The sequence below is a fragment of the Schistocerca nitens genome, chromosome 5, assembly GCF_023898315.1.
Source record: "Schistocerca nitens isolate TAMUIC-IGC-003100 chromosome 5, iqSchNite1.1, whole genome shotgun sequence".
Lineage (NCBI taxonomy): Eukaryota > Metazoa > Arthropoda > Insecta > Orthoptera > Acrididae > Schistocerca > Schistocerca nitens.
Genome location: NC_064618.1, coordinates 347,092,622 through 347,118,504, shown reverse-complemented (window position 1 = coordinate 347,118,504; position 25,883 = coordinate 347,092,622). Strand labels below are relative to the sequence as shown.

At 48.3% G+C, this 25,883-nt stretch overlaps 1 protein-coding gene across 1 annotated transcript in view; it reads left to right on the top strand.

Moving 5' to 3' along the window:
* Positions 1-3,543: 3,543 nt before the first annotated feature.
* The window catches only part of LOC126260437 (juvenile hormone acid O-methyltransferase-like), a 69,551-nt gene continuing 47,211 nt past the window's right edge, over positions 3,544-25,883 (top strand). The window contains exon 1 of the mRNA XM_049957766.1: positions 3,544-3,914. Within this exon, the coding sequence (XP_049813723.1) occupies positions 3,544-3,914 (371 nt within the window). The remainder of the gene's footprint in view (positions 3,915-25,883) is intronic.

The following is a 25,883-nucleotide window of genomic DNA, read 5'->3' as shown; positions in this document are numbered from 1 at the left end:
AGCAACTACTCAGCTGCTGAAAGCAAGCGAGCGGTATTTGCAGAAACTGTGTGAGCCGAGCACACAATTAGCACCCAGACCATTTTAGCGATACGAGTCTGCTCTTTCTTGTGCTGGACCAAATGACATAGCATTTCTTCTCGTAGGCAGAATGTAGGTACACGGGGATTTGGAGAAATTACGTATCTGTCCCAGTCTTTAAATCGTCTTCCCTAATGTTTTGCTTTCCTCGTGACTTTTCTGCAACCAATATGTGGCATTTCTCGCCACTCGTCCGGTACGACCCTCCTCTAATGGCCATATCGTCGACGCATGTGCGACACCCCTCTTGACTGCAACAGTAGCTGAATCGGTCTTGGTCCTAGCCGAGACGCAACCTTAAGCTCCAATGCTGGTCAAATGTTCACAGTGGATTTAAAAAAGTAAGCAAGATTGCAGCCCTAGGATTGAACCTTCAGGTGATGAATGACAAATTTTGAATTGAATGCGGATGAGGGAAACGCTCATTAATAGGATAAGACGCACATTCAAATTTAACTTAATAGTGCGTTATAATCAAACCAAGACAAGTGCAAGGTAATGAAACAAAATTTTACGCTTTACTCTATATGTACAATAAAGTTACTTAAGAATTAGGGCAAGTTCCGTTGAAGCTAATATTAGGCAAAATTACGAGAGGGGTATGGAAATGATTCCGGAAGCATATCTGCTCAATTCATTGTCAGTAGTGCCTGATCACCCGTTAGTTGAAGATAAAGTGAAAAGAGTCATGGAACTTGTCTGCTGCAAATGCGTGTCCTCAACCCTGGTTGATTCTACCTCTGAACTTCCTGACTTGCCGATGCTGCATACACGCTCACCGTAATGTTTGTCACGGTGTGATGCGCTCGATGATACGGAGACAGTATGTAATCCGCTATTATGACCGCATGATGGAACTGGACGTCGCGTTGCACGTGTCGAAGTCATGCCCGATTTGCCACCGTGAAGTTGTTTCCTTTCTGGCGTGCCGGAAACGAATCACCATTCTCCCTTGTTCTGAAATCGCTTTAAATTTCTTCCCCTTCACATAGTGAGAGATCAATCAACGTCTCCTACGACCATATGACGTAACACGGCAGTTCACCAGATCAGTGCCGTTCGTGTATCTTCCACCCTCGCTATATTCCGCCAGAAAGCAGGAGGCTGGGTGAGATGTTTGTACCACACAATCCCTGCACTACCCATTCTCTTACTGTGTTAGCCGTCCGCGGAAAATATTAAGTCTACAGATGTCACTGCAGGGGTGAATTCATCACACCGCGGTTTCGTGTCCCAGAACGAGGGCTCTTTCATACAAAGCAGGCCGCGGCCGCTGTCCCAGACAATGGCCCGCGTATTGCCGGATCGTCTCTGGCGAGGCCCTTTCACTAAGCAGCTCTCCACCGTTCCATTAAGCTCGTTTTACACGAGCGACTTTCTCGTCAAAATAGACTACCCGAAGTGCGTGCGCCTTTCGTGCCTGTGTGAAAATCAGCGACCAATCACGACACGTGTCAATGACATCAGTGACCTATAGATTGTGCCGAGTGTGTTGTAAATTCCAGTGTGTGCTGTCTGACATCGAGCGTTCTAGCCTGGTAGAGCTCACAAGTATTATATAAATGGATTTCGTGTCGTCTTAATCTTTGTTACGTTGTTGCTTTGCTTTTGTGGCACATCGAAAGTTACACAAGGTCATGGTGTTTTTCCTGCTAATATGGTCTACGAGAGAGATGAAATGTCTGAAACCAAAAAGTATTTACGTTTTACAGAGAAAAAACCTACACTATGCGTAAATAAAAACTAAATAGAAAAACGTGTTTTAATGAAAATTGTTTGAACAGTTCAAAAGTGAGAATTATTGAACGAGATATTGTTATTTACTACTTAGCAATAAAACAAGATACAAAGCACAAAACAAAAAGTCGCTACTTCCTGGGTTCTGCATATTGTCTGATGTAATATTTTCTCGAGCAAATAAATGTATGTGTTCTGAAATTTTTGGATGATTCTTTCCCTATTCTTTCAGTTCTTAGGAGTGTGAACAATTTACAATACGACCTCGGACAAGAACTTCCACTATGAATTCTGCTCTGATCACTAACAAAAGCTTTTGCCATAGCTTCTTCCTACATATTGTTAGTACATTTAGATTTTCCGTAAAAACAATAGTCCCTCATCATATCAGCGTCACAACTTAGATGCCAAACTGCACAGCAGGCAGCTCTCTCAACTCCGGCAATTTCGTCGCCGACGTGTAAACAAAAATAACTCAAAACAGACGAGATCCATTACGGAAATAAAACGCCAAGGACACTGCAGTAGATGCACTTGTCTAGTCAATCGAGACAAGCCTTTCGTGTAAAAGGGGCTTTAGGTGCCCCATTTTCAGTGGTCACAGAGCTCATGGCTCTCCTCCAGATCCAGAAGGAAAACTACACAGCACCGAGTTTGAGAGGTGTAAATAATTTGGCCAACAACTGTACATAAGCATATTACATAAGTAGACCTCACAATCTACTTTGCGATCCCATTGTACAACCAAACAACGATGGTGAAGAAATAATTATGAAAAGGGACTGGCCAATTGGCATGCAGCTTTTCACACATTAAACCCTAATCTTCGTTCTTTTAGTTCATACAGCCTTAAATTGGCGGGCTTGGATTGGGGGGCTTGGATTGGCGGGCTTGGATTGGCGGGCTTGGATTGGCGGGCTTGGATTGGCGGGCTTGGATTGGCGGGCTTGGATTGGCGGGCTTGGATTGGCGGGCTTGGATTGGCGGGCTTGGATTGGCGGGCTTGGATTGGCGGGCTTGGATTGGCGGGCTTGGATTGGCGGGCTTGGATTGGCGGGCTTGGATTGGCGGGCTTGGATTGGCGGGCTTGGATTGGCGGGCTTGGATTGGCGGGCTTGGATTGGCGGGCTTGGATTGGCGGGCTTGGATTGGCGGGCTTGGATTGGCGGGCTTGGATTGGCGGGCTTGGATTGGCGGGCTTGGATTGGCGGGCTTGGATTGGCGGGCTTGGATTGGCGGGCTTGGATTGGCGGGCTTGGATTGGCGGGCTTGGATTGGCGGGCTTGGATTGGCGGGCTTGGATTGGCGGGCTTGGATTGGCGGGCTTGGATTGGCGGGCTTGGATTGGCGGGCTTGGATTGGCGGGCTTGGATTGGCGGGCTTGGATTGGCGGGCTTGGATTGGCGGGCTTGGATTGGCGGGCTTGGATTGGCGGGCTTGGATTGGCGGGCTTGGATTGGCGGGCTTGGATTGGCGGGCTTGGATTGGCGGGCTTGGATTGGCGGGCTTGGATTGGCGGGCTTGGATTGGCGGGCTTGGATTGGCGGGCTTGGATTGGCGGGCTTGGATTGGCGGGCTTGGATTGGCGGGCTTGGATTGGCGGGCTTGGATTGGCGGGCTTGGAACATTTAAATCAGTAATTACTATTCCTATTGTGGAAAATTAACTTAAAAAATGAGACTTGAACTCTAAGCAGCAACAGTGTGTTGACAGGCGCTCGCACCAATGGAGAGGGCAGACTCGTTCGCCACCACGACTACCCTGCAGCGGCAGTTCCTGTCTGCTGTGCTGGACCGCCTGTGGCCAAAGCTGGAATGGCAGGTGGCCAGCAGCGCCGTGCTGGACGTGGGCTGTGGTTCCGGTGACGTCACGGCGCTCCAGCTGCTGCCGCGGCTGCCCGTCGATGTGCGCGTCGTCGCTGCCGACCTGAGCGAATCCGCAATAGCCCATGCTGCTTCCAGATTCGTCGGACCGCGCCTTTTTTTCCTTAAATTGCACATAGGCACGCGTCGCATCCAAAATACAGCTGTCTGGCGCCTTGGACCATACTCGAAGGTCTTCTCCTTTTTCTCTCTGCAGTGGGAACAGCGTCAGGGGTAAGCATTCTCATGATGATACCTATATTATTAGAAACCATGTCATACTTTTAACAGTTCCACTTACTCAGGTATGTAAAGAATTTTTCGCCGAAAATTAAGCCTCGGGCATGGATGTGTGTTCAATGTCCTTCGGTTAGTTAGGTTTGAGTAGTTCTAAGTCAAGGGGACTGATGACCTCAGATGTTAAGTCCCATAGTGCTCAGAGCCATTTGAACCATTTTGAACCGATAATTAAAAATTGGGACAATAATGGTAAAGACTGCGTTTCTCTACTACATAAAAGTCCAAAACGTGTTTCATCTAGCTAAGGAGAGGAGATGTGTTTCCATAACCAATGAAAGGCGAGAAAACGATCAATGTTATTTTAGAGGCGAAATTAAAATATCTAAATATTTTTACAAATTGTTTTTTTGCACCAAAAATTTTGACAGTAAATGCAGCGTAGTTCTAATTTACAGTTGGACTGGGATTTAAGAAGTTTGGTGGAATTGACGGAACGCAAGCTAGCCCCACTCGTTGAGAAAATTGACGATTTGTTACGTCTTCTAAGGCGTAGACTAGTTAACGACCAGACGGCAAAGTATGGCTCTACAATCACGGTGCGTCGTCCACCGCCGTGCATCTGCTCTAATAATGGCACTATCTAATATCAGGTTTTTCCGAATTACGCTTAGCTTTCCACCGAAAGTCCAGCTGTCAGTTTCAGGTTTATCTACATTTCTGTATAAAGTATCAAGATTTCCGTTGTCTTTTAGGATTACTTCGAGCTATGGGACTTAGTTCGCCCACAGCATTAGGCGTGCATACTCGAAAGACGGTTAAGGTTAAAGGTTCTGTCTGCATAGCACACTGGGAAGCTGATGCACGGTAAGTTTCTTAGATGAGAGCATGAAGCCCTTTCTGGAACTCAGTCTATCAACCACTGATAGCTTCCAGTTTGAATAGCACATAGTGCTCTCTTCGTCTGCAAGCAACAACCAGAACCAATGTTGTAGTTTCAAAACGTCACAATTCACCGTAAAGAGTTACTGATAAAAATTCATTTATTATACTTCCTAATTTGGTCCGGGAACCATCGTCACCTATCCTGTATAGCTATGGAAATCACGCTTGAAAATCGTTACAGACTTAACTATCAATATGACGCTAACAGGTGTACATGATGGCAAAAAACTCGCAGCATAATACGTCACACATTCATTTAAAAATTTAATACCTGGATTCAAAACACTGCAAAATCAGTGGTTCCCCATTGGAACTAGAAGTAAGACGTATAACATAATGTAACAGTATGTCAATGCATATCGTGAAGTATTTAAGTACATACATTAAATAGCAAAGAACCCTTCGCTGAAAACGTCGTCTAAAGTAAATTAAAATTATTTAGTAATCAATGTGAGTTAACTAAATTTTATGATTTACTTTAGACAACGTTGTCAGTCAACGACCGTACATGAGATGCAACTGTTGCTCTAATCAGCTGTATGAGGTGGGGTTTGAGCTATCTGGGTCTGTTCTATACGCAATCCAGGCACACTCCGAGCATCTGTCAGAAGCCTGAATAACCATCTTCTGGCAACGCGGACGTGCAGGAAGTGTCTGCGAGGTACTGGAAGGTACAAGCAGGGGTGTGGAACCTTACTGACTCCTGTGCCGTGGGTAGCTGCCCTGAGTTTCACGGTTGAGGACCAATAGCGTGAACAGCCCCACCGGTCGAGGTGGTCCCACGGATTCTTGATTGGGTTTAAATCCGTGGGATGGAGGTGGGTGGGGGGTGGGAACCTTCGAACCACGCACTTATATTGCGAGCTGTGTGACACGTTGCATTGTCCTGCTGGTAGATGTCATCGTACCGAGAAAAACAAACAGCATGTAGGTGTGAACATGGATGGGTGCACACACACTTGTCTTAATCGACTGTGTCTTCGAAATGACGAGATCACCCAGTAAACGCCATGGAACCATTCCTCAGACAATAAAGCTTCCTCCGCCGGTGTGGACCCTTCAGACTTCTGTTACAGGGCCTTATATACCAACGGCCATTTATCTGATGACGTGTAAAATATGATTCATCTGAAAACGTCACCTATCGCCACTCCGTGGAGGTCCATTTGTGGTATTGGCAAGCGAATTCCAGCCTTCGTCGCCGATGAACAGCAATCAGCGTGGCCTGCTGCAACAACATTCGGCTGTAGCTCCTTCCTTCATCTGGGTGGTCTGTTGGTCAGCAGTTTCAAATCTCTTCACCCGTACACGTCTTCGCAGCCGCCGTTCACCCTTGTCATCTATAGCCGCTGGTGTACCACAGTTGTTTCGGCACCGGGTTTGGATCAGTATACTTCTCTTACGGCGGCACGCAAACAGTACAGACTTAGCCCCTTCTGGAATGCTTCTATCATCGGACCGAAAGCAAATGATCATGTCCATTTGTACTTCAGATAAATCGCTCTGTTTCCACTCTACGTCAACGACCGCACTGTTTTTTTTTCTGTAGTGTTTTTTTATCAATAATAATAATAATACATCATAACCCACTTCCTTATATGATTAGTGGGTCTTACTTTCTAAGTATGTTAGACACAATTAGCAGCTAATTACAGTGTAGTGGGTTGTGAGTTACAGCTATACTCTAATTACAATGGGCAGCTATTCTTACGCTTATTAGTTTTTAACTTCTAAGATTTTAACTAACTCTACTGCCTGCAGCGTCACAGATGTGTCAGAAACGTATATAAACCTACTTCATTGCCTTGCCCATCGAGCTAATCCCGATGGGCGAGTCCCTGACACTGGGCAGGTCAGGTTATTCGCTGCAGGTTCCTAATACTAGTTTCCTAATCTAATTTCTACTAACTAGTTCTAACCTAAGTCAATTCCGGTGCATCGTCTAGTTCTTGATGTTATTCCCCACTCCCCCTAATCCCGCACGTGGCGGATTCCAGACTGTGAAGGTCGGCCTGTCCACGCGCAGGCAGTATGGAAGTAGGGCGCGTATTTAGTATTAGAATTTCTCTAGTTTTATTGTAATTTGTGTTGATTAGTTTATTTCCCCAATGTATTCTTTCAGCATTTTTCGTGATAACTCGTCTGCAAGTTTATTTAGTGTTTGAAAAGTGTCTCGTTGTCTTATGAGGTGGTATGTGTCATGGTCAGGTAGTTGGTCATGTAGTGTGGAAGCAACATCATTGGAAAAGGCGGCACTCGTAAATCACATGATCGGGAGTGCTCTCCGGTTCACCACATTCACACGCGGGTGTGGCCCTTTTCCCGAACCGACATAAGTATGTCGGGTAGGGCCCATGTCCAGTGAGAAAATGGATTAGTCCTCTGGTGGGTTCAAAGTATCTAATTTTTAATCCCTAATGTTTGGAATCAGTTCATACGTCCTACGCCCTGTTTCGTCAGTCTCCCGTAGTTCTTGCCATAGTTGTTCTCCCCTTTGCCGAATCTCACCCTTGTCCCTAGCCCCATTGACTAAAATCTCTTCTATCTTCGTTGCATTTCCCTTCTTAATCCAGAACCTCGCGGCCTGCTCTCTGATTTTAATGTCCAGGGGGCAGAGCCCCATTATGACCAATAGTGCTCCCTCTGGTGATGTTCAATAAGCCCCCACAGATCTAAGTATCATGTTCCTTTGAACCCTTCTCACTGTCATGGCGGGCACAACCCTCGTGAGCCTGTGCGCCCAGACTCCCGAGCCGTAACCCACTATTGATGTTAATATGGTATTATGGTAGAGTCTTATGAGGTGAGGGGAAAGAAATCTTTTATGTCCGATGGATATGAGATTGTTCAATGTTTGAAGGGCTTTCTGAGTTACGGTTTCAATGTGTTTCCCGAAGTTCAACTTCTCATCAATGGTGATGCCTAGGTATCGTGTGTCACGTCGCCGAAGGACCGGCGAGCGCTCGATTCGTACAGTCGGGTTACAGATTAATTGTCCCTTCAATAACAAGTAGGTAGACTTGCTCGGTGATATCGTCATTTTAGTGTTTTGGCACCATAGTTGTAACTTGTTTAGGGCACTTTCTATTTTGGGTTCTATGTCTCCGCGGCTACGGCCAGCATCCCTCCACCACCACGACACCACGACAACCCTCCCCCTCCCCTCTCTCTGACATACTTGGTACACTCTCCGCCACCTGCCGCCTTTGAACGGTTTTTGCACGTTGAGGTCGAATGTAGGCGGTGGTCACATTAATGTGGCTGCAGTGTGCGCATTCAGGCAATTCAGTAGGCATGCAATGTAGTGTATTAGTTCAAAGTGTTAAAGGTTTAGTCAAATCACATTAGTTCCGCACTATATCGCAGTTATTTTAATCAGCAAGTATGTGATGTTTTATTTTCATTGACGCCGTTTTAGCACTACATTCCTAAATATTGTCGCCTAAAAATTATAGGTTTATTCTTTCTTTCTTTCTTTCACTACCGCCTTTATCCAGCATTGTGCGCAGGGTCGGCATGGTTAAGTGTAAGGGGTGGCCGGATGCCCTTCCTGCCACCACCCAAACCCCCCAGGACGGAGAAAGTGTACCCTAGCTGTCTGCGTCACGTGGAAATCGTGAAATAGTGTGTGTTTCAAATGTTTGATAGTCGTGTAACCGAGATGGGACGTGGGGACGATCCCGGTATTCACCTAGGAGTATGTGGAAAGCCGCCTAAAAACCACATCCTGGCTGTCCGGCACACCAGCCTTCGTCGGTAATCCGCTGGGCGGATTCTATCCGGGGCCGGTGCACCTACCAGAGTCCAGGAAGCAGCGCGTTAGCGCTCTCGGCTACCCTGGCGGGGAAATTATAGGTTTATTGTGTTCCTATTTTTATTCGCTAACTGTAATGTACAATTACTCTAGTTTCACGTTACAGGGAGGCGGCGACGTCTAAAACTAACAAATTTACTTTCTTTTATCCAGCTTACTTTCGATTAAAATACATTGTAGCACTGTAAAGTCACTGTAAAACAAAAACAAAAATTGCGCAATAGACGCAAGCTTAGTTTCTCACACAGACGTAAATTATAAATAAGTCGTCATTCATTTGAATTTAATTACTGTTAATGTTACTGCTCTTGTAACACAGTGCTGCTGCATGCAACGTATTGAACGTTAAAGTCTTATGTCGCACGTATGCTCATAGTAACGTCTTACACGTATCGTGTACAATAATAAGATACTAGATACTATTCATAAAGTAGTGTAGTTATCGATATATGCAGATCTCTGAAACATCTTCGGTTAGACAACACAAAAGTTTTCTGGGTGTGGTACCGCATCATAATGTATAAAGCTACTGCTGCTGGAGGAAAACTTAGACTTAGCCAGCTGGGCAGTCAACAGTAAATGAAGTTCCTGCACTGGCAACGTCGTAAGTTGTCTAACATGGAAAACCAGTGCCTGGTACATTTCTACTGCTGACTACGTAATTTACATTGCTATTTGGCAACAGGTAACAGTTCTTAAATGCTATGTACCTAAGGATTTCGTAATACATATTGTCTCTTAAATCACTTAGTGTCGTATCTAAATCTCCAGTGACGAACCGTGGATTTTATATTTTGACACCACTGTTTTTACTTATATTTTGCCGTGTATGCTATTTCGAATAATTTCTGTGTGAGAGAGAAACGTATATTGTAAGAGTTTGTCAGAGTGTGCACCAGATAGTGGTATACAGTCAGTTAAGTTTGGAATGCTTTCCATGTGACTTCAGTTGGTTTGCGGATCTAAACTGATTGTATAATAGTTTTATCAAGAGTTCTTCGCAGTGAATGTTGATTTTTTAAATTATTAAGTGTTGGGTACCAACTACTCAAAGCAATTCAGTAATCATTAATAGAAGCTAACTGAATGTTAAAAACAATGGTATGGTGGTGTTACACACTTAGGTCTACCTTTGTCTCGGATAAGTTGCGACGGCGACGCACCGTAGCTTAGAAGCCCTGAGGCCTTGGCAGGTCGCTGGAGACAGTTGGCGCCACTTCTACACACACGATGAGCTCCGTTCAGTAACATCCCACATTAGTTAGATAGGGTTCGTATCCGGCTAGTTGAGGTGGCTATCACATAACCTGGAACTCGCCACTGTGTTCCTCGAACCACTCAATCACACTCCCGGCCCCCCCCCAGGGGATCCACAACTCTTTTGTGGATACGTGCGTAGCGAGCACGGGACCCCGAGCTGATGTGGCCTTCCTTCCTTTCCGGGCTGCATACCTTCCCTTTCCGCATCCTTCCCCATCCCCCATCTTCGCCCCCCCCTCACCTCTGGCTCCTTCCTTCCTTTTCTCCCCCTCTGGGGGAATGGTTTGTGCCTACGTCCGGAGACGGACGCTTGTAAATGTACCACATTCTTCGCCTTCCTTACTTGTAAGTCTTCGTCCTTCCTTTGTCCCTCTCTTTTCCTTACCTCTTCTCTCTACCCTTTTCTCCGCTGCGGCGTTTGAGACCTCTTCTTACCTTTCCCTTTCCCTTTCTCTTTCTTCCTCCCTGTGCGTGTCTGAAGGCCGACCCACGCACTTCCATGCGTAGCCGGTGACGGGGTAACGCGTAATTCCCCGCCCCGGGTAGACAGGTAGGACACGTACGTACCCCCTGGTAACGGCCAGGCCCAGGGAGGGGTGATTACCCGAGCTGATACCTTCCGAAAGTGCCGATTGGTCCCTCCGTCCGTTTGTCGGGAGGTGTGACCTGAGGTGTGAACAATCACCTAAGGCGGGAGTGCCCTCAGAGAGGGACCCCACAAGGGAGGAGCGCGCCATCGGAGACGCCGGTAATCATGGGGGATTCTTCCGCAATGGTTTCCTCATCTTCCACTATGTCTGCTCACAAACGTAAGTTCACTGAGTCTCAACCACAGTCAGTTCTTCCATCGTTGCCACAGTTCCTTGTTGTTTCTCGGTCTGACGAAGGTCACGACTTCTCCACAGTCAACCCTTTCATAATTCAGAAAGGTGTCGACGCAATTGCAGGTCCTGTAAAGTCTTGTTCCAGATTACGGAATGGCACCCTGTTGTTAGAAACACACAGTGCCCTCCAGGCACAAAAGTTGCTGCGTACCTCACTACTACACACTTTCCCTGTCCGGGTGGAACCGCACCGTACCTTAAATTCCTCGCGTGGAGTTGTTTATACACGCTCCCTCGATGGACTGTCTGACGAAGAAATTCAGCACTACCTGTCAGACCAGGGCGTAACGGCTGTTCATAGGGTTATGAAAAGGGTTGACACGAAGATCATTCCAACCCGCACTGTCTTTTTGACATTTGACAAAGTGCAACTCCCATCGAAAATCAAAGCAGGCTATGAGATAATTTCCGTTCGTCCTTACGTCCCAAACCCTACGCGTTGCTATCGGTGCCAGCGATTCAATCACACCAGCCAGTCCTGTTCTAATCCGGCCAAATGTGTTACGTGTGGCAGGGATGCCCATGACGGTGCTTGTCCACCTCCATCCCCTCGCTGCATCAACTGTATGGGTGACCACGCTGCTTCCTCTAGAGATTGCCAAGTTTTTAAGGACGAAAAGCTCATCCAGGAAATAAGAGTAAAGGAAAAGGTGTCGACCTTTGCTGCTCGGAAATTATTCGCCAGTCGACAGCCCACCGTGCCTCAGACAGGCAAATACAGCACTGTCCTTGCTTCTCCTCGGCCAACAAAGGAGGCGGCCACGCAGACTTGCGACCTCACCTTTAGTGCCACGGTCGTCCGATCGGCCAGCGCGAAGATCGCCCGTTCAACTTCACCACTTTCGCCTGCCCACTCTTTGGCTCACCCTTCGTCGGGTTCTGCTAAATCTCGAGCCCAAAAGTCAGACACCAAGTCTTCGAAGAAAGAGCATACTCGTGAAGAGTTTTTACGTACGGCACCTTCACCACCATCGGTTCCTCCTTCCTCTAAACCTCATACTTCCAAGAAGGCTACAAAGAAACCCAGTTCCTCTCCTTCTCCGCCAAGGCGTGTCCCATCCACAGCGCCACCTGGCGGAAATCGCCCTCGGCCGTCTTCTGTGTCGCCGAGGCGCACTGCTGGTGGCCGGTCAACCGGCCGATCGCTGGCGGCAGGAGCTGCTCCTGACCAACCTATGGATCAGGATCTTCTGCCTTCGGCCGAATGCCATTCCATGCTGTCAGTCGCAAACTCTGAGCAGTCGTTGAGTTGACAGCACCCTTGGTCACATTCCTCCATTTTCTGTTCACCCTATGTCCATTATCCACTGGAATATCCGCGGCATTCGAGCCAATCGGGATGAATTGTCGATCCTCTTACGATCCTACTCGCCGGTCATCTTCTGTCTTCAGGAAACAAAGCTGCGTCCTAATGACCGCTTTGTTCTCCCTCATTTTCAGTCTGTCCGATATGACCTCCCCTCTGTGGAAGGCACTCCAGCCCATGGAGGACTCATGATTCTTCTCCATGATACTCTCCATTATCATCCAATCCCCTTAGACAGTTCCTTCCAAGCTGTCGCCGTCCGTCTTTCCCTTTCTGGATACACGTTCTCTCTTTGTACTATATACATTCCATCGTCCACACCAATGGCACGAGCTGATCTCCTTCATCTTCTTGGTCAGCTTCCACCCCCCTATTTGCTGGTTGGGGACTTCAATGCCCACCACCCGCTTTGGGGATCTCCACATCCTTGTCCACGTGGCTCCCTATTGCTAGACGTCTTCCACCAAGCGGATCTAGTTTGCCTCAACACTGGGGTCCCCACGTTTTTGTCTGCCTCCACGACAAATTTATCTCATTTGGACCTTGCGATCGGTACTGTTCCGCTTGCTCGGCGCTTCGAATGGTTCGCCCTTGATGATACACACTCCAGTGACCACTTTCCATGTGTCCTTAGGCTGCAGCCTCAACTGCCATATATGCGCCCGCGACGCTGGAAGTTTGCCCAAGCCGATTGGACACTTTTTTCGTCTCTAGCGACATTCGATGACCGTCGCTTTCCTAGCGTCGACGATGAGGTCACACATTTTACCGACGTTATTCTTACAGCTGCGGAACATTCAATACCACGCACCTCCGAATTGCCCCGGCGCCCCCCAGTTCCTTGGTGGACCGAGGCATGCCGTGACGCAATCCGTGAGCGGCGACGTGCTCTTCGCATTTTCCGTCACCATCCTACTTTGGCAAACTGTATCCGCTATAAGCATCTCCGTGCGCGATGCCGTCGCGTCATCCGCGATAGCAAGAAGGCAAGCTGGAAATTCTTTATTAACTCATTTAACACCTTCACTCCCTCCTCGGAAGTTTGGAGTCGGCTTCGACGGTTCTCAGGCGCGCCTCGTTTCTCCCCGGTCTCTGGGCTCACTGTCGCGCATGATACCTTAGTGGACCCCGTCGCAATTTCTAACTCATTGGGTCAGCACTTTGCTGAGATTTCGAGCTCTTCACATTACCCGCCAGCGTTTCTCCCGACGAAACGTGCAGCGGAAGTGCGACCTCTTGCTTTCTCCTCTCAAAATCGCGAAAGCTACAATACTGTTTTCTCCATGCGGGAACTCCAACATGCCCTCTCTTCTTCTCGCTCCTCCGCCCCTGGATCGGATGGTATCCATGTCCAAATGTTGCTGCATTTATCAACCCATAGTCTGCGTTACCTCCTTCGCCTTTATAATCGAATTTGGACCGACAGTACCTTTCCCAGACGATGGCGGGAAGCTATCGTCGTTCCCATTCCGAAACCTGGAAAGGACAAACATCTCCCCTCTAGCTATCGCCCCATTTCTCTCACGAGTAGTGTCTGTAAGATTTTGGAGCGTATGGTGAATTACCGTTTAGCTTGGTGGCTGGAATCACGCAGTCTTTTAACACCTGCCCAATGCGGATTCCGAAAGCATCGCTCTGCAGTTGACCATCTTGTTGCTCTCTCCACTTATATCATGAACAATTTTCTCCAGAAACGCCAAACGGTAGCAATATTTTTTGATCTGGAGAGAGCATACGATACCTGTTGGAGGACAGGCATCCTCCGCACACTGTTCTCTTGGGGCTTTCGAGGCCGGCTACCCCTTTTTCTTCGCGACTTTATGGCAGAGCGAACATTTAGGGTGCGGGTGAACACTACTCTCTCCCGTACTTTCTCTCAAGAAAACGGGGTACCCCAGGGCTCCGTGCTGAGTGTTGTACTGTTCGCCATCGCTATAAATACAATTATGGATTGTCTCCTTCCTGACGTCTCGGGCTCCCTCTTTGTGGACGATTTTGCGATCTACTACAGCTCTCAACGGACCAGCCTTCTTGAACGACGTCTTCAAGGATGTCTCGATCGCCTCCATTCTTGGAGCCTCGAAACCGGCTTCCGTTTTTCTCCCAGTAAGACCGTTTGCATTAATTTTTGGCGACGTAAGGAGTTTCTTCCGCCCTCCTTACATCTAGGTCCTGTCAACCTTCCGTTTTCAGACGTCACTAAATTCTTGGGTCTTATGTTTGACAGAAAACTGTGCTGGTCCTCCCACGTTTCCTATCTTTCGGCTCGCTGTCTGCGAACGCTCAACACCCTCCGTGTCCTGAATGGTACCTCCTGGGGAGCGGACCGAGTGGTCCTTCTCCGCCTCTATCGCGCCTTAGTGCGCTCGAAATTGGACTATGGAAGCATAGTCTACTCCTCTGCTCGGCCGTCTATTCTTCGGCGTCTCGACTCTATCCACCACCGTGGATTACGTTTAGCGTCTGGAGCTTTTTACACTAGCCCTGTGGAAAGCCTTTATGCTGAGACTGCTGAACCTCCGCTGTCCAATCGGCGAGCGGTCCTTCTGAGCCGTTATGCTAGCCATCTGTCTTCCATGCCTGCTAATCCAGCCCATGACCCTTTTTTCGACGCCTCCTTTGATGTAGGGTATGCAGGCCGCTTCTCCTCCCTACTACCCCCGGGAGTCCGCTTCCGTCAACTGCTCCATTCTCTTTCCTTCCACTTTCCTAAAACCTTCTTGACAACTTGGGGTACAGCACCGCCTTGGCTCCGTCCCCGGATCTGTCTGCTCCGTGATCTTTGTCAATTTCCCAAGGAAGGTACACCTTCACTTGTTTATCGTCGGGCATTTGCTGTTCTATGTGCACAAATGACGGACGCCACATTTATTTACACCGACGGCTCGAAAACATCGTTGGGTGTAGGGAGTGCCTATATTGTTGGCGACGCCCCAAATCACTTTCGGCTTCCCGACCAGTGTTCGGTTTATACTGCGGAGCTTTTCGCTGTTCTCCAGGCTGTCCACTACATCCGCCGCCATCAGTGTATACAGTACGTAATCTGCTCGGATTCTCTCAGCTCTCTCCTCAGTCTCCAAGCTCTTTATCCTGTGCACCCTCTGGTCCACCGGATTCAGGACTGTCTGCGCTCGCTCCACCTGGGGGGCGTCTCGGTGGCGTTCCTCTGGCTCCCGGGACACGCTGGTATCTGTGGGAATGAGGCGGCCGATATAGCGGCCAAGGCTGCAGTCTCTCTTCCTCGGCCAGCTATTCAGTCGCTTCCCTTCACCGATCTACAGAGCGGTTTATGTCGCAAAGTTGCTCATTTATGGCTTGAACATTGGTCAACACTTCCCCGAAATAAATTGCGGGAAGTGAAAGCCCTTCCTTGCGCTTGGACTTCTTCCTCCCGAACGCGTCGTCGGGAGGAGGTAATTTTAACTAGACTCCGGATAGGGCACTGTCTTTTTAGCCATCGACATCTTTTAAGCGGCGATCCTCCCCCACTCTGTCCCCACTGCTCTCAGCTGTGGACGGTAAGACACCTTTTAATTGAATGCCCCTATTTTAATCCGTTACGCTCCCGTCTCCAGCTATCGCCTGATCTATCGTCGATTTTAGCAGATGACACGCGCTCAGCCGACCGCATTCTCCAGTTTATTAGTGACAGTGAAATGACGTCAGTCATTTGAAGTTTTATCGGGAACCATCAACCCCTCTCTGTAGTGGACTTTTAAGCCTTGTTTCTGCTTTTAGTGTCTCCAATTATTTGAGTTTCGTTCCCATTTTTGCTGTTTTCCATTTTCAGTTTTTATTATTTCCTCAGTCACGGACCGGGTGCTAATGACCATAGCAGTTTTGCGCCCTAAAACCACAAAAAAAAAAAAAAAAAAAACCACTCCCGGCCTTCTGACACGGTGCGTTATATTGCTGAAAAATGCCACTGCCGTCGGCAAACACGATCGTCATGAAGGAATGTACGTGGTCTGCAACCAGTGTATGATCATCCTCGGCCCCAATTAAGCCTTGCACGCATGGACTGTGCGGCTGGTCCCGGCGGAGGTTAGAGTCCTCCCTCGGGCATGGGTGTGTGTGTGTCCTTAGGATAATTTAGGTTAAGTAGTGTGTAAGCTTAGGGACTGATGACATTAGCAGTTAAGTCCCATAAGATTTCACAGACATTTGAACAAGCCTTGCACGAGCTCCACGGTACCCATGGATGCCCAAGTGAATGTCCCCCAGAGCATAATGAAGCCGCGGCCAGCTTCTCTCCATCCTGCAGTAGAGATGTGAAGCAACTGTTCCCCTGGAAGACGACTGACTCGCTCCCTCCCACCGGCATGGTGGAGGTATCGGAATTCATCACACTACGCAACAATCTGTCACAGCGCCAGCGTCCAGTGTCGATGGTGAAGTACACACTTCAGTCGCAGTTGGAAATGTGGTGTTGTTAGTACTGGCACATGTGTGGGTCGTTGGCGGCGGAGACCCATCGTTAAGTGCGTTCAGTGCACTGTCTGTTAACACACACCTCTACTCTACCCAGCATTAAAGTCAGATGTCAGTTCCGCCACAGTCTGCCGCCTGTCTGTTTTACCTGTATACTCAGCCTGTGACGTCAGACATCAGTAATGAGGACTGGTCGCCCAACCCCACGACGTCTGGACGTCGTTCCCCCTTTGTTTCGCCACATGCTGAAGATTCTCACCACAGCACACCTCGAATACCCAACAAATAGAGCTGTTTCCGAAATGCTCGTGCCAAACCTCGGAGCCATCACAATCATCCCTCTGTCAAACTCAGGTAGACATCGTGTCTACCCCATTCTACACAAGGACAGCATGCTCACTTATATGCATCGTGCGTCTGTCTGACTAGCATTATTCGTCGCCAGGTGACACTGCTATCGCCTGGACGATTTTATATGGACACTAGGTTGGTAGTCATAGTGTTCTGGCTGATCAGTGTACCTGGGTAAAAAGAGGGAAATGGTATGGTGCGGCAGACAAGCACTTTCTAATAGCTACTAAATGGGAGTAATGGAAATGTAGGATCAGGAAGATTCCCTGTTATTAACGCATCAGCTTTTTGAATTATCCAAAGGACAGAAAGAAAAATTGTGAATATGAAAGGTGAATAGACAAAGTTCTGCGTCCATTTAGCATTTCCCTCATTTCACCTCATAAAAACCTCTGTTGCCGAGTTGCGTCGTGCTATTCCTCTTCGATCCAGTTCACCATCATGGCATCCGTTTAGCCACTGATGCCTTCCACACTATCGTGGTCAATAGCCTTCTGGTTGACCGTGGGATACCTCCCCTCCTGGTTTGGCGGCACCAGCTCCTGGTTTCCAGTGCCACCACGAACTGGGTGTACCAGGGGAAGGTAAAGGTCAGCACAAGGGCTGTGGTGTGGAAGGGAAACCCCATGGGTAACACAACAGCAGTACCATTCACAGTTAAAACTCTTAAAAAGAAAATTTATGTAACAATTGGCAAGCTTAATTTGATAAACCAACATTAACTAATTACATGTATTTATGATGTCCAACGACTGGGAGAAAATTTTTTTCTTTAAATCTCTCAGCTTGAACAATCTGATATAATTAAAATAACAATCTCTTAAAAAAGGCTAAAAATAATTTCCTTAATGAAGACGAAAATTTTCTTAAATACCTTGTATCATAAATAGCTTCCACAAATACCAAGAAAATATTCAGAACAATGGTATTAATAAGTAACATGTTTGCTTTACATATCTAGCAATTATTAAGGCAATGAAAATCCTCAACTAATAAGAACTCCCTAATTTCGTGCCAAAATTTAAGGCTAACAAATATTGACGTTAAGATAATGATTGATCAAGTGTATAACATCAATAATACCAACACAATTAAGACCATTAGTCACTTCATTTCAGAAAAAAATTCTCAAGGCACACAACTGGTTAAAATCATAGAACTAACATCGAATAAATGTCTGGTAATAATTTACAGAGATTAAAACGTGATTAAACGATTTTCGTGCTTGCACACAGAATGTAAAAAAAATGCTGCTAGGCACACACTGAAATACATTTCAGTTGCGAGGTGGTAAGTTAATTAAGCGATGCACTTTAACAGACCTTTAAACGTAATAGTTTTAACTCAAGTGTTATGTACATAACTTTATCCAAAATAATACAAGGTGCCCACCTCCTTCGTCAGAACAATATTACAAACAAGTTTACCGCATTTGGCAGTTTCCTCCCTCCATCAACTGACGTGCCCAGACCATTTGGACCACCATTTGGACCACCATATGTAACTTGAAATGCTTTCCCAACAACATGGAGGGAAAGGCGACCAATTTCAGGACCCGAGGAGCAGCGCGCAAAAACAGGCTAAGTTTATAACATTACCAAGGAGCATTATTTGGTCATACCATAGCTTATATTGCTTAAAGGGGCGCTTCGTATATGAGCGTTGACACAAGGTTAAACTCCTTATCTGGCAAGAATGGAACCTGAATGTAGAAAAGTTCCTACCAGTTGCACTAACAAGGTCCAATGCATGTAATTACAGCAAGCGCTACACGGCAATGGAGCACATATAGTTCCGAATACTAACAGCTTAGCCCATGTAATTCAGCTGCCAAAGCTGTATTAAAGTCACACGCAGACGTAGGCTTGAGCCTGCTACACTTGTGGTACCTTAAACCATCATACACAGTATCAAGCATTCCTGAGAAACATTCACAACCAGCTTGTGATTCAAATCGCCACTTTACAAACATTCGTTACTCAGATTTGTCTGATTCGCAGCAAGGATAGCCGTTTTGAGTCGCTGGAATTGGTCTCATTGGGCGCCGTACACAGTGGTGGCAATAGCCAAGAGGCCGCCGTTTCACAGCTCCACGGACTACCTCGGTGAAGGACAATCGTAGGCGACCACGGCAGCAGCAGCCGATTGACTACGGGCCCATCTCTATACCTCATGCAGGCCACAGCTCTCCTCATCTCCCTCTCACAACTGCCGTCTGCACTCGTCTCCCCGTTCGCGCCACAACCCCAACCTCTCGTGCCTAGTTTCTCTACTCTCTCTCTCGAAATTCTCGCAAAGACTTCCTTGCCGATGGAAAGCGTCCTGTTGAACTGAGCTCCACGGCTAACGCTCATCTCCTGCTCAACCCTCCTATTCTACTTCTTTTTGCGGCTTCGGGACGTCGCCTTCACGCTGGGTTTACCGATTGGGCTCCGCCTTGCTTCTCTCTGCTGTGATTTCCATCTCTTCTTGTCCTCTTCCCCACTCTCTCCCGACCACCCCTCCTTGGTTAGTTCCTCAGCCCAGATTCGAATGGAGCGGTTCTAGAGTCTGAGAGTCTTCGTTGTTCCATTGTTTGTTCTGCCTCTTGTTATGGGAGTTACAGGACGCTAAGGTTTCTTTACATCGATGGTTCTAAATCCGCCGATCATGTGGGATATGCCTTCGCATACTCTGTTGGCATGGAACACTATACCTTGCCTTCCATGTCTGGGATGTTTATCATGTTACTGATGTCCATCTATCAGGCGATCTGCGTTATCAAACGGTCCTCCTTCACCCGACTTCTTTTATGTGGATCGACTCAATGGGTGTCGTTCAGGGTTTTCTACTCCACACCTTTGTCTCTGCCATTCATAACCTTCTCGTAGATCTTGGCACTCAGTTGGTAGAGCTCTTGTCTGCGAAAGGCAAAAGTCACAGGTTGGAGTCTCGGTCCGGCATGCAGTTTTTAATCTGCAGGAAGTTTCATATCAGCGCAAATTCCGCTGCAGAGTGAAAATCCAATTCTTGTCAATGCTGTTTATTGGTTGGTTTCCTTTTTCGCAGCCATGTACGTATCCCAGGTAATGAACTTGCCGATTGCTCGAACAGTCCACGGGTATACTGCCGGTTCATAGTGTCCAACGGGCACAATATTTCGGCGATCAGACATGTCGCCATCGTCAGGTGCGCTGACGAACTGAGCTCCTGAGGGCGGGCGGCCGATTTAAATCCCCTCCCCCCGCGGGCCGCCATCTTCGCCGTCTGCGCCCGCGCGCCGGCGGTCGCGGAGACGTGGGCGTCTGAATCTGTCGTAGCATCGATGTGCTTGCTACGTCCGCCCTGGTCGCCAGTTCGTACTTCTTTCTGAGAGTCTTCTTAATTACATTCAGTGCCGGGTCCCAAGCCTTGCTGAGATTGTAGCCGCAATCTCGGTTGATCCTACCTGGTGCGAATTTAGATAGCCACCCTTATAACGCTGTCCCAATATTTAGAGGTCTGAGCCAGGATCTTGGTACGCTCATAATCCATCTCGTGTTTCTCGGACAAACAGTGCTCTGCTACCGCCGACTTATTTGGATATTTCAGTCGAGTGTCCCTTTGATGTTCTCGGCAACGATCTTAGATGGTGCGTACTGTTCGTCCGATATGAATTTTCCCACACTCACAGGGAATTTGATATATGCCGGCCTTCCTCAAACCGAGGTCATCTTTCACACTTCCCAGTAATGCCCGTGTTTTATTGGGCGGGCAAAAGACGATTTAACTCGGTGTTTCTTTAATATACGGCCGATTTTCCCCGATATTGTGCCATTGTACCGAATAAAGGCAGTGTCTACCTCTTCTTCGGTGACTTCATTCGTAACCAGGTTGTGCTGTGGTGGTGGGACGGAGAGCGCGTCTAATCTGCCATTCCGAGTTACCGTTTTTTCGGAACACGGTTTTGAGGTGTTCAAATTCCTGGGTCAGATTCTCTGCGTCTGAGATGCTGCGCGCCCTGTGTACTAGTGTTTTTAGTACTCCATTCCTCTGGGAGGGGTGGTGGCAGCTGTCTGCATGCAGGTACAGGTCAGTGTGCGTTTTCTTCCTGTACACACCGTGGCTCAGGGTACCATCAGCTCTTCTCTTGACCATGACGTCCAGGAATGGTAATCTTCCTTCTGCTTCGGTCTCCATAGTGAATCTGATGTTTGGATGTATGGAGTTTAGGTGTGTAAGGAAATCCAGGAGCTTGTCCTTACCATGGGGCCAGATGACGAACGTGTCATCGACATAACGGAAGAAACAAGTGGGTTTCCAATTGGATGACGCCAAGGCTTCCATCTCAAAGTACTGCATGTACAAATTCGCGACCACCGGCGAGAGTGGGCTGCCCATTGCGACTCCATAGTATTCCCCATTGAACAGAAAATACGTTGAGGTCAAGACATGCCTAAAGAGTTCGGTAGTCTTCTCGTCAAATTTCAGACTGAAAGACACTGACATCCTAATGAGCTTCGACGTGGTTTCACTATTCACCAGGGTGCCTCTAATAGTCAGTCGAACTTATTGAGCATAAATGACTGTATACCTCTGTACGAGCCCTAATCTCTCTTATCTTTGTGTTCTTTCCGCGAAATGTAAGTTGGCGGCAGTAAAATTGTACTGCTGTCAGCGTCAAATGCTGGTTCTCTTAATTTCTTCAGTAGCGATTCACGAAAAGAATGACTCCTTTCCTCTAGAGACTCCCACCCGAGTTCCTGAAGTATTTCCGTAACACTCGCGTGATGATCAGACCTACCAGTAACAAATCTAGCAGCCCGCCTCTGAATTGCTTCTATGTCCGCCCTCAATCCGACCTGATAGGGATCCCAAACGCTCGAGCAGTACTCAAGAATAGGTCGTATTAGTGTTTTATAAGCGGTCTCCTTTACAGATGAACCACATCTTTCCAAAATTCTACCAATGAACCGAAGACGACTATCCGCCTTCCCCACAACTGCCATTACGTGCTTGTCCCACTTCATATCGCTCAGCAATATTACGCCCAAATATTTAATCGACGTGACTGTGTCAAGCGCTACACTACTAATGGAGTATTCAAACATTACGGGATTCTTTTTCCAATTCATCTGCATTAATTTACATTTATCTACATTTAGAGTTAGCTGCCATTCTTTACACCAATCACAAATCCTGTCCAAGTCATCTTGTATCCTCCTACAGTCACTCAACGACAACACCTTCCCGTACCCCCCCAGGGGATCCACAACTCTTTTGTGGATACGTGCGTAGCGAGCACGGGACCCCGAGCTGATGTGGCCTTCCTTCGTTTCCGGGCTGCATACCTTCCCTTTCCGCATCCTTCCCCATTCCCCATCTTCGCCACCCCCGCCCCCCTTCACCTCTGGCTCTTTCTTTCCCTTTCTCTGGGGTTATGGTTTGTGCCTACGTCCGGAGACGGACGCTTGTACATATACTACATTCTTCGCCTTCATTCCTTGCTTGTAAGTCTTCATCCTTCCTTTGTCCTTCTCTTTTCCTTACCTCTTCTCTCTACCTTCTCCGCTGCGGCGTTTGAGACCTCTCTTCTTTCCTTTCCCTTTCTCTTTCTTCCTCCCTGTGCGTGTCTGAAGGCCAACCCACGCACTTCCATGTGTAGCCGGTGACGGGGTAACGCATAATTCCCCGCCACGGGTAGACAGGTAGGACACGTACGTACCCCCTGGTAACGGCCAGGCCCAGGGAGGGGTGATTACCCGAGCTGATACCTTCCGAAAGTGCCGATTGGTCCCTCCGTCCGTTTGTCGGGAGGTGTGACCTGAGGTGTGAACAATCACCTAAGGCGGAAGTGCCCTCAGAGAGGGCCCCCACAAGGGAGGAGCGCGCCATCGGAGACGCCGGTAATCATGGGGGATTCTTCCGCAATGGTTTCCTCACCTTCCACTATGTCTGCTCACAAACGTAAGTTCACTGAGTCTCAACCACAGTCAGTTCTTCCATCGTTGCCACAGTTCCTTGTTGTTTCTCGGTCTGACGAAGGTCACGACTTCTCCACGGTCAACCCTTTCATTATTCAGAAAGGTGTCGACGCAATTGCAGGTCCTGTAAAGTCTTGTTCCAGATTACGGAATGGCACCCTGTTGTTAGAAACAGTCAGTTCCCCTCCAGGCACAAAAATTGCTGCGTACGACACTACTACACACCTTCCCTGTCCGGGTGGAACCGCACCGTACCTTAAATTCCTCGCGTGGAGTCGTTTATACACGCTCCCTCGATGGACTGTCTGACGAAGAAATTCAGCACTACCTGTCTGACCAGGGCGTAACGGCTGTTCATAGGGTTATGAAAAGGGTTGACACGAACATCATTCCAACCCGCACCGTCTTCTTGACATTTGACAAAGTTCAACTACCATCGAAAATCAAAGCCGGCTATGAGATAATTTCCGTTCGCCCTTACGTCCCGAACCCTACGCGTTGCTATCGGTGCCAGCGGTTCAATCACACCAGCCAGTCCTGTTCCAATCCGGCCAAATGTGTTACGTGTGGCAGGGATGCCCATGACGGTGCTTGTCCACCTCCATCCCCTCGCTGCATCAACTGTATGGGTGACCACGCCGCTTCCTCCCGTTTTTAAGGACGAAAAACTCATCCAGGAAATTAGGGTGAAGGAAAAGGTGTCGACCTTTGCTGCTCGAAAATTATTCGCCGGTCGACAGCCCACCGTGCCTCAGAAAGGAAACTACAGCACTGTCCTTGCTTCTCCTCGGCCAACAAAGGAGGCGGCCACGCAGACTTGCGACCTCACCTTTAGTGCCACGGTCGTCAGATCGGCCAGCGCAAAGATCGCCCGTTCAACTTCACCACTTTCGCCTGCCCACGCTCTGGCTCACCCTTTGTCGAGTTCTGCTAAATCTCGAGCCCAAAAGTCAGACACCAAGACTTCGAAAAAAGATCATAGTCGTGAAGAGTTTTTACGTACGGCAACTTCCCAACCATCGGTTCCTCCTTCCTCTAAACATCATACTTCCAAGAAGGCTACAAAGAAACCCAGTTCCTTTCCTTCTCCGCCAAGGCGTGTCCCATCTACAGCACCACCTGGCGGAAGTCGCCGTCGGCCGTCTTCTGTGTCGCCGAGGCGCACTGCTGGCGGCCGATCAACCGGCCGGTCGCTGGTGGCAGGAGCAGCTCCTGACCAACATATGGATCTGGATCTTCTGCCTTCGGCTGAATGCCATTCCATGCTGTCGGTCGCAAGCTCAGAGCAGTCGTTGAGTTGACAGCGACCTTGGTCGCATTCCTCCATTTTCTGTTCACCCTATGTCCATTATCCACTGGAATATCCGCGGTATTCGAGCCAATCGTGATGAATTGTCGATCCTCTTACAATCCTACACACCGGTCATCTTCTGTCTTCAGGAAACAAAGCTGCGTCCCCATGACCGCTTTGTTCTCCCTCATTTTCAGTCCGTCCGATATGATCTCCCCTCTGTTGAAGGCACTCCAGCACACGGAGGACTCATGATTCTTCTCCATGAAACTGTCCATTATCACCCAATCCATTTAAACACTTCCTTCCAAGCTGTCGCCGTCCGTCTTTCCCTTTCCGGATACACGTTCTCTCTTTGTACTGTATACATTCCATCGTCCACACCAATGGCACGAGCTGATCTCCTTCATCTTCTTGGTCAGCTTCCACCCCCATATTTGCTGGTTGGGGACTTCAATGCCCACCACCCGCTTTGGGGATCTCCACATCCTTGTCCACGTGGCTCACTATTGCTGGACGTCTTCCACCAAGCAGATCAAGTTTGCCTCAAAACTGGGGTCCCTACGTTTTTGTCTGCCTCCACGGCAAATTTATCTCATTTGGACCTTGCGGTCGGTACTGTTCCGCTAGCTCGGCGCTTCGAATGGTTCGCCCTTGATGATACACACTCCAGTGACCACTTTCCATGTGTCCTTAGACTGCAGCCTCAACGGCCATATATGCGCCTGCGACGCTGGAAGTTTGCTCAAGCCGATTGGACACTTTTTTCGTCTCTAGCGACATTCGATGACCGTCACTTTCCCAGCGTCGACGATGAGGTCACACATATTACCGACGTTATTCTTACAGCTGCGGAACATTCAATACCACGCACCTCCGAATTGCCCCGGCGCCCCCCAGTTCCTTGGTGGAACGAGGCATGCCGTGATGCACTACGTGAACGGCGACGTGCTATCCGCGTTTTCCGCCACCATCCTACTTTGGCCAACTGTATCCGCTATAAGCAGCTACGAGCGCGATGCCGTCGTGTCATCCGCGATAGCAAGAAGGCAAGCTGGAAATTCTTTATTAGCTCCTTTAACACCTTCACTCCCTCCTCGGAAGTTTGGAGTCGGCTTCGACGGTTCTCAGGCGCGCCTAGTTTCTCCCCGGTCTCTGGGCTCACTGTCGCGCATGACACATTAGTGGACCCCGTCGCAATTTCTAACTCGTTGGGTCAGCACTTTGCCGAGATTTCGAGCTCTTCAAATTACCCGCCAGCGTTTCTTCCGAAGAAACGTGCAGCGGAAGTGCGACCTCTTGCTTTCTCCTCTCAAAATCGCGAAAGCTACAATACTGTTTTCTCCTTGCGGGAACTCCAACATGCACTCTCTTCTTCTCGCTCCTCCGCCCCAGGACCAGATGGTATCCACGTCCAAATGTTGCTGCATTTATCAACCCATAGTCTGCGTTACCTCCTTCGCCTTTATAATCGAATTTGGACCGACAGTACTTATCCCAGACGATGGCGGGAAGCTATCGTCGTTCCTGTTCCGAAACCTGGAAAGGACAAACATCTCCCCTCTAGCTATCGCCCCATTTCTCTCACGAGTAGTGTCTGTAAGGTTTAGGAGCGTATGGTGAATTACCGTTTAGCGTGGTGGCTGGAATCCCGCAGTCTTTTAACACCTGCCCAATGCGGATTCCGAAAGCATCGTTCTGCAGTTGACCATCTTGTTGCTCTCTCCACTTATATCATGAAC